Source organism: Cololabis saira, chromosome 9 (genome assembly GCF_033807715.1).
Source record: "Cololabis saira isolate AMF1-May2022 chromosome 9, fColSai1.1, whole genome shotgun sequence".
Classification (NCBI taxonomy): Eukaryota; Metazoa; Chordata; class Actinopteri; order Beloniformes; family Belonidae; genus Cololabis; species Cololabis saira.
This window is the reverse complement of record NC_084595.1, coordinates 17,595,596-17,605,459: the sequence shown is the minus strand read 5'-3', so window position 1 is coordinate 17,605,459 and position 9,864 is coordinate 17,595,596. Positions and strand designations below refer to the sequence as shown.

Genomic DNA, 9,864 nt, shown 5'->3' with positions numbered 1-9,864 from the left:
TGGGTGACGTCACGTCCTCAATCCCAGTCACGGCCCGCGGGGAATCAGATCCAGAAGATGCAGCTGCAGGTTAGAGGCTGATGCCGTTAACGCAGAGCTCTAGGTTCACGTCAATTAAAAACAAAGTCAAAAAGAGAAAGGGACCGATGGCCGGCCACGCGGGGATCTTCTCTGGGGCTGGGAGAAGAAGAAGAGACCATCTTTGGATACACTTTCCTACATAGACGTGGAAAAGAAAACCCAATTTGTCGTTGAAAAAGACAAAGATGGGGAGAAATGCGGAAAATAAATATGTTGTAAACTCAAATTAGAGTCTTCTGTATCTGGAATGAATGTATTCTTGAGTCTATAAGGAAACAATAATATAATAATAAGATAACCTTGTTTTGAATTGTAAAATGGGTTTGGCTAAATACAATCTTTGACTAAAACGAGACTAAAATGGTCCTGGACAATTCTGAATAAAATAAGACTAAAATGCTCACACTTTTAGTCGACTGAAACTTGACATGACTAAAAGGATAATGAACGTGACTAAAACTGATAAAAACTAAAATGATAGCTTGACCCAAAGACTAGACTAAAATTGAAACAGGCTAACAAAAACAACATGACCGGTACCACGCCCACTTAGGACTGAAACATGCAAAACGCCACTGCTTGTGCACACGAACAGACGTGAAGGTCAAACTTCATGTTGACCCCAGACCTTAATCTTCTCTGGGACATCTGCAGCCGTCCCTGCCAGCCCTGCTGAGCGGTTGGTTCGCCTCTGTTACGACTTCCCGGGTCAGACCTGGATGACACAGAAGCAGAACGAAAGCTGTTCTGCTTTTTGGCATTTGATAAGTTGAGATAAGATAGTCCTTTATTGATCCCCAGAGGGGAAATTCGTGTGCTACAGCAGCTCAAAGTCTGAAAACATGAACTCAGACTAAATAAACGATAAATATAAATTATAAGTATGAAAAATAAAAAATACAGTAAAAAAGAAACTGAAACTGAACAAGTGTACTGTAAACTGAATAAATGTACTATAAATGTAAGTACAGTATAATAAATAGTGTGTTATACTAACATAGTAGAAAGGAATAGTGTGCAGTTGCTGTCATTTGACAGCGAGATGAAGTAAAGGCACCACGTATGAAGTGAGCTCAGGCTCTTGTTGGACTCTCTTTTATACCTAATCCTGGCACCTCTCACCAGTTAAAGGGCATATTAATTAATTATCTCGATGTATTTTATGGTAGAATCTCCCAGAGCATTGCTGTTTTGTATATTTTCTAAGCTTTCATTGCCATTCTTCCACTTTGCCCTTCAAGCTCATCTGGAAACCTGCTTTTAAATATTCTTTGATGGTTCCTGAAATGCTTCATTCAACTGGGAACGCATCTCTTTATATACTGTATATTGTATTACATGATTTATATTTCTTATCTGCTATCCTTTTATGTTATTCAGCGTAAATGTCTGAACGTTTTGGGTCATTTTGGGACGCCAGTTTAATTTGAAATGGCTTTCCTGCAGCGATGACACCGTAGCTGCGGGAACAAGGAAACGCACTATGGGAGAAGTAAAATATTCAAGGAAGAAGGGGGTAAAAAGGAGTGTGTGAAAGAGAAAATGTGTGTGAGAGGAGAGGAAGGAGCACCAAATGGTGTGTGTGAGAGAGAGGGAGAGAGAGAGAGAGCAAGTGTGCAGGGGGGTGGGGGGCGGTGGAAAGTACCTTTGGCAGCGCTGCATCATCACAGCAGAGAGAAGAGGCAGTCCGCGGTCCACCTCTCTCTCTCTCTCTCTCTCTCCGACACACACTCACACACACAGATTCATCGCTGCACATCCAGGCTGGAGGCGAGCCAGCTCGCTCCGCGGGGAAGAGCTCCCGGCGACGACACCCATCACTTCTGGACCCGTCCGTCTGCAGGAGTCCTGCTCCGAGTCCACAGACATGCGTCTCACGTCTCCAAACAGCCCGAACACGTCCATCTGCCGGATCTCCTGGACCGCGTTTGCAGAGCGAGCCATCGGCGCGGAGAAGTGATAACTGCTGCATTTGTTTTCCTCTCTCTCTCTCTCTCTTTTGCTCTGCCGGCACTTGAGGAGGGAAAGTGGATGGCTGTTGTTTTTTGGTGGCTGCGCGCCGGGGAAGAGTGCTTACCTCAGGATTTGTGGACGAGGGAGGGGGGGTGTGCTAAAAAAGCTGCGGCATCAGACTGGGATCTCCGGCTCCGTGGTGGGCATTTTTAAATGATCCATATTTGCTCATCTCAGTTGCACGTGTGGACATATTTCAGCAGCAGGGCTGCTTTCGTCCTCTCCATGGAGTAGCGCTACCTTAAGGAAGAGCCCCCGGGCCGCGGAGCGTGTAAAGATGCCCGTTTGAGGAGGACAGGAAGCTTGCCTTGTTTTGGGAGCAGCGGCCGGGGCGAACGACTCCAGAGACTTGGACGACGGGATGATGGCTGCGGCGAGCTGACGCCGCTCCCTCCAAACATGAACTCTTCCTCCGATGCCAACCAAAGCGGTTCTGCCCTGTTCTGCCTGCTGGGCGCTGCGGGTTACTCGCACCGCCTGGACACCTGCATGCTGGAGGTGGCCGTCATCCTATTCCTCACCGTGCTCATCATCGTGGGAAACCTGGTGGTCATCTTCGTGTTCCACTGCGCTCCGCTACTGCACCACCACACCACCAGCCACTTCATCCAGACCATGGCCTACGCCGACCTGCTGGTGGGCGTCAGCTGCCTGGCGCCCTCCCTGTCCCTGCTGCACCGCCTCCGCGGCCTGAACGAGGAGGTCACCTGCAAGGTGTTCGGCTACATGGTCTCTGTGCTGAAGAGCGTGTCCATGGCGTCGCTGGCGTGCATCAGCGTGGACCGCTACATCGCCATCACCCGCCCGCTGTCCTACGCCACGCTGGTGACGCCGTGCCGGCTGAGGGCGTGCATCGTGCTGATCTGGGTGTACTCCGCCCTGATCTTCCTGCCTTCCTTCTTTGGCTGGGGGAAGCCGGGGTACCACGGGGACATATTTGAGTGGTGCGCCGACTCGTGGAAGACCAACCCCGGCTTCAGCAGCTTCATCGTGCTGCTGCTGTACGCGCCGGCCGCACTCACCGTCTGCTTCACCTACGGAAGTATATTCCGCATCTGCCGGCAGCATACGCGGGAGATCACCCAGCGCCAGGCCCGCTTCAGCTCGCAGACGGACGCCAGCAAAGGCGAGCGGGGGGAGCGCTGCGACGGCTGCACCGACAAACGCTACGCCATGGTGCTGTTCCGCATCACCAGCGTCTTCTACGTGCTGTGGATGCCGTACATCCTGTACTTCCTGCTGGAGAGCGCCGGGCTGTATCGCCACATGGTGGCGTCCTTCTTCACCACGTGGCTCGCCATCAGCAACAGTTTCTGCAACTGCCTCATCTACAGCCTCTCCAACAGCGTCTTCCGCAAAGGTCTCGGCAGCCTCTTCAGCCCGCTGTTCCCATCATGCCTCAGCTGCAGAGAAGCCAAGAAGCCCCCGGCGCCCGTCAGCCTGCGGACCGATACGCGGTGCCAAGTGTGAGACCTGACCTGGAGGATGTGGTTTAGTCACTTTGCTGAAATCTGTGTGGCACGATGCAGGTCGTCTGGGTCTCAGGACCCCCCCTGCATGGAGCACAGCGAGGCGCCCTCGCGGGTGCCTGTTGGTCCTTTCTGAGGCAGATTTTGAGGGGAAAAGGAGGCTCCCGGGTTCCTGCTGGAGCTTTGTTGGATACTGGCACGGCGATGCTGCTTCAAGGCTTCAAGCCCAAGACGAGGAGTAAAGAAAGTTGGAGAAAGATTAATTTTCTGCCAGTTTAGTGGATTTATCAAGTATTTCTGCCTGCACTTACTCAAGCACTCCCAGGAAAGCACATTTCAACCTGCACTGTCCAAACCACTGAGATGCAAAAAACATATTGGTCTCTTGACTGACTGATAAATCTGCAAAGTGTCTTTCAGGGTATGATTGAGCATTTGAAAATGGCTCTAATCCAGCTTCCTAAAGGATCCGTGAAAAGTGAGAGCCCCCAAAAACATTTAAATGATGTGATTTTCAGTTTGTGTGAGAAAAAGTTTTTCAAAGAAGCTTTTTCAACCAGTTTCTCTGGTTTGAAGCTGGGTTTTCTTAGGAAGGGGCTTACTCAGCCCCTGGGTTTCACATGAAACTGTTGATTTATGAATTACTGTCAAAGATTTCTCTGAAGTTTTTCAGCCGACAGTGTTGGATTCTCATCAAGGAGACAATAAATCTTTATTTATTTGGAGCGATTTCCTCTTGTTTTGCTTGGTCTTCAGGTTTACCAGAAGTTCTCCGTCGAGGCTCTGGGCTGTTTGTCGACGCTCGCAAGCCTTGCAGTGGTTTATATAAATTAATCATCTCGCTGAATCTCAAAAACAAATCTGCTTGTGTTTCTCTGAAATCCCACGGCAGCTGACTGTTGCTGGCGTGAAGGAGAGGAGGGCCTCAGACTTTTAAGGAGGTCGGAGAATGAGTGGCTTTTTTGGCTTTGTGTAAATACTTGAAGAATCTCGATTAAAGCGGCGGTCAGCTGGGCCCTTCTCGAGGCATTTCTGGCCCCGGATTCGTCGTAGACCAGCAGGGTTGAAAATAAAGTGGTATTTCAGAAGTCTGACGTGCTGTACTTTGGACTGTTCCAGTTTATTTCATTTATTGGATTCTTCAGTAGGGGAAGTTAAAGGAAAAGTTTTGAATCTTCACAAAGTTCAGTAGAGAGATCAATAACTGTTGTAAACAGTGAGAAGAGACTGGTTGTTGGTCTATGCGATGGTGTCCAAAGGTAGCTTCTTCTGAGTCTATATTTTAATGGAAGTCGAAGTGAAATCCAGAGAAACCAGACTGACGATTTGTATGGAAGAAGATTAGAATTAGGATTAAGATATGATGGCACCAAGGCCTAAATATCCTGGATGAAAAAAAATAACAAAACATTTGTAGATAAGGCTAAAGTGGCCAAACGGTGAAAGAAGCTGCTTCTGCATATTCACCCTCTATGACAAAGATGAACAGTTGAACCCAGAAAAGAGCTCCAACAAGTCTGTTTTCTTTCTTCTGCTGCATAAACGACCAACTTTTTTCTGAAGATGCATCGTGATAACAAGGTCGACCTGTGATAATGGACTAGAAGTAACGCTGAGCTGAAGCCTTTTTTTCCCTCTCTCTCCTTATACGAAGTAAAAACCCTACAATATTTAAGTTCTTTGACATGATCCAATTTCTGATTCAATTCTACATAAATAAGATTAAATTAAGTTAAATAAATTGAATCAGCTAAACTAGGCCAAGCCTGTTGACTCGCAAAGCTCAGAAAAGTGCTGATGCACACACTTCACGTGATTTTTATTTATTTATTTTTTATTGAGGTCAAAAAAACTTGTAAAGCTGCGACGGCCTTCACCTACAAAATAGGAGATTTCAAAATGTTTTTTGATTTTTAAGATATTTAAAACTCACAAGAGACTGTATGAACCCAGTGCTCATAACTTTGTGCCCAAGGTTCTTAGAAGTAGACCGAACATCTTTGGTGGCCTTTTAATATTTTAAATTTCACCTTAAAGGATGTTTTGAGGATTTATTTATTACTAAATGGCGATGAATGCTTTCTTTACCACAGGTCACAGTTCAAAGGTCAGATTCTAGTTCAGAGACTTGCATGTGGAGGAAACTTTCCACCGTACCTCCAACATGTGGTTCATCTCTCAGCTTATTTCTCTGTACGTGTCGTGTGCTCAGAATGTGTTTTTGAACTTGTACTGTACCGCAAATGTTTGTTCACGGGCTTCATTTATTGTTGAAGGTGCTTTTAAGAGATCTTCTGCGCATGATTCTGGTTTAGTCTGGATCCCTGTTTGTGTCTAGCGAGTTATTTAGTGACACTCTACTGACTTTGTAAGTGTGCAATGCATCAGAACTGCAGTTACACTACTGGGCCGAGGGGCGTTGGGACTGTTTTCACCCCAGTGGGTGCTCCTCGTCCTGAAGGGCTGAGCCACGAGGACCTAAAACTCCCCCACCCCCCAACCTGGATCCAAGGCCACTAGCGAAAACATCACACCGACGGAGCAGTAGGGCTCCACCTGAATACCTGGACACCTGTACAGTCGTGTGATACATCTTGTTGTTTTTTTCTTTTTTGCTATATTTGCAAAATTATACTTTTTCATTGTAGTTTTAGTCTGTAGCGATATACAACAGACTTGGATTTATAACTGGTCACTTCTCCAAGCTTTACATCTTAAGCTGTATCAACAATCACCCTAAAACTATTCTCATATCTGGATGTTCATGTACTCGGATAGTCGGATGTGTTTTATATATTTATTTATTTATTTTCAAAACTGAAATTTTAACTGCTTGTTTTAATGTTTTATCGCAACATTAAAATGTGTAAATAATTTAACTCTGTGCCCCACCCGGACACGAGCATTCTCGCGTAAATCCACATGCAGTAGACAACATGCTAAACACCTCGGCTGTGAAGCAACACTTGAAACTAATCGATGGCACGTATATGCATATGTGATAAATTAGGTCCGCTGTGGCAGCACGACACTGACAACCTAGAGACGTCACATGGTTTCGAACTGTCTGCAACGGTAAATATGTGCAGCTATCTGCTAGCACACATAGCTAATGCTGCTGTTGTTGCCGTGATTAAGTGGTTGCTAGGCTGCTATCGTATCCTAAAATATCCTATATGATAAAATATGTATAATATACTGTGTGTGTGTGTGTGTGTGTGTGTGTGTGTGTGTGTGTGTGTGTGTGTGTGTGTGTGTGTGTGTGTGTGAATATATATGTAAATAATATGCTGTGCAGCATCTAAGCAGCTGCCTCCGGTCTGAAAGCACGACTCTGCATGATTTATTTATGACACAGCAGCAGTAGCGGATAATTTTATTGATCAAACTGAACTTTGCTGAGCAGTTTAAAAAAAATTAAAAAAGGGAAAAAAATAGCCAAATAAGCCAAATAAATCATGAAGAAGAACAATAAAATATCACCGATCACGCCTCGGGTGTTTGGCCCCTCCCACTTTGCGCTTCATCACCTCTTCTGATCGTTTTTTGCACGTCGACATCGACACTGATGTTTATCTGTGTTCGTGTATCTACTGATGACCAGCACGCCCTCCTTTACTCATAAACCTTTTCTCTGTATACGATCTGAAAGAAACCAGGTGCAACCATGTCATTAAAGGACAATCTAATCTAAAGTCATCCTCCTAAACCCTTATTTAAACTGCACTTTTCCACCTTGACACCGCGTTACACGTTTATATTTAAACCCCATTTGACCCAAAAGGTAATTGTGGGTACAATAGTTTTTTCAGCAAAGATGTATCTAAATGTGGCTCATGCTTTTCAATCCCCCGTTTGTAAATGAAGACCTTTTTTAAATGAGTCTGGTTGTGTCGGAAAACTTTCCAGCCTCCTCCTTCTGTCCGTCCCATGGAAGGAACATGATCCAAATCTGCCAGAAGTGAAATACTAAAACTAAGTATCACTACCGGGTTGATAAATCTTTTGTCCTGCAGCGTCAGAGGTTTGTATTCAGATTCAGCCGTTTTTCACTTTTGTTACTTCTCTCGCTGACACCATGGAGTAGCTGCTCGATAGTCGTGCAATAAAGGTTTGAAGTACCAGAAACTGATAACAGCAGAATTACAATCAGAGTGAAAGGCCTGTAACCTCAGTTTAGCTGTTTGATAATCAGCATGTGATCCGAACTATGAAACTCCCCTGAAAATAATTGTAAATAGAAAAAATGATTGTCTGATTAAAAATGGGTTGTTCTGTTTTTCTGTGTTTTGGACTCATTTGATGCTGGAAATCTTCCAAATGCTCAAGCAAACTGAGTTATTACTTTAAACCATAACCTAAATAACAACTTTATCTGAGAGAGGCTTTCTTCTGTTGATTATATTTTTAATTGTTATATATACTTTATATACAGACACCTGGTTTGTAGCACAGATTAGGCCGATATGATGCCGGTCGGTCTCAGAAGTTCAAAATAATCCACTTCCTGTCTGGTGCTTTGAATCACCTTGTTGTTGAATTGTGCTATGTTGGTTTAGACTAGGGGTCTCGAATGTACCTCTTACCTCCTTTTATTCACAAACAGATATTTATGGGCTTTCAAGCATGTTCAGCAAATAAAAAAGCCTTCTGATGCTAATCATGGGATACTTAAAAAGTAGGAGGGGAAATCCCGTCAAGTTTGTGAAGGTCTGCAGATGCTCAGAGCTAATGGTACTGCTACGTTTTTACACGCAATGTAGGATTATACGATACTGTTTATACCCTGCTCACATTTTGATTGGTAGAGTTGTACTTTGCCTCAGATTTTCCCGCTGCAATTTCTTCAAGGTTTCACGTAGGTCAGAACGATAGTTTGCTGTAAAAACAACTGATGCTCAACATACCAACTCCAACTTGCGCTAAATATACTTCCTTTGCTCCATCGCTCGGGATGAACAACAAGTAAAAAAAAGGAAACGTGGCATTGCGAGGTACAGCGCTGCAGAAAATAACCTACACTGCCCCTTAGCTATCGGTGGCGCAATTACAAAATGATGCAAAAAATAGCGCAGAGGTAAAGCCATAATTGGCACAGGTGGAGTGCGAAGCTGCTACGCAGAAGCATAAATCAGGGTTTAATCAGGCTTAAGAGGTTACGCACAAATTTACCCACATCCACAGGAAATTACATTTTTAATTTCAAGTTTCAGTTTTTTGTTAACATCATTAATAACAGTGGAACAGACCTCCCGTGAGTATTATTTTTGTTGCAAGAAGGGATTCTGAGAAATCCTTTTTTTTTTTAGAGGCAATTTTTTTAGTACAGTTTTTATTTATGTATTTCTTATTGATGGCTCCTTCTTGCTTTTTAATCTTTTCTGAATTATTTCAAGTATATTTTTTTATATTGCATTAATATTTCACACCTATGGACTTCTGTTAAGGTAGCTCTTTATTTAGTTTTATAGTTACATAATAGTAAAAATGAGTGAATACTTCATTCATTGTTTTTAAAACAAGGAAAATGTGTCTCAGTTCTAAAGTGAACATTGTCTACAAGTAAATATTGGGATATAAGAAGGTATATCGCAACTAAGCCAAAATAAATAACAAACAAATAAATAATGCAAAATATGCTGGGCCATTTTTGTCCATGGCCCAGCCATAGATCATGAATGCAAACAGGAACTGCCGTCGGTCAATCCAGACCATGACCCCCAAGCAATTATTAAATAAGTAATGGCAGGTAAAAACTCCTGTAGTGGGAGAAAAACCTTAAAGCCAAACTAATAAGGGGGGACCTTCCTGCCTAAGGCCAGCCTGTTAGAGGAAGAAAGGAGGAGGGAGGATGATGAACCATTTCAGTTTCATAACAATATGAAAGTTAACCACTCAACAAGCTGCAACAACTAGGATTATACTGCATGTCTCTGTTAAGCAGCTACTCTGCCCATTACTTCCTACTCTATAATTAAAGGCTTTGCCATCTTTCACTCACCATGGATACGTTATAAATAGTGTAGACACAAAAGAGGTATAAAATACTGACGGCATCAGAAAACATCTCCCCCCCAAGAAATAGAAATGACGCTGCCACTGAAGTACTGTTGAGTCCCTGGTTGCCAACAGTTACAGGATCAGGGCTGTCTCGACTCATTCTCCTCACGGCAGCTGGAAACGGTGAGACTGGGCTTTGATCAACTATGGCAGGGGTTCTTAATCTCTTTGACCTCTGGGCCCAATTTCCCAGTACAGAGCGGCCCGGACCCATTCAAATGTTAACACTTTCATTGTGATG

General features: G+C 44.1%; 1 protein-coding gene across 1 annotated transcript; it reads left to right on the top strand.

Annotated features, from left to right (window-relative positions):
• The first annotated feature begins 1,815 nt into the window (after positions 1-1,815).
• On the top strand, positions 1,816-7,826 carry LOC133451514 (probable G-protein coupled receptor 21). Its single transcript, XM_061730633.1, has one exon. The coding sequence runs from the start codon at positions 2,494-2,496 to the stop codon at positions 3,562-3,564; it is 1,071 nt and encodes a 356-aa protein (XP_061586617.1). The 5' UTR covers positions 1,816-2,493; the 3' UTR covers positions 3,565-7,826.
• Positions 7,827-9,864: the final 2,038 nt, after the last annotated feature.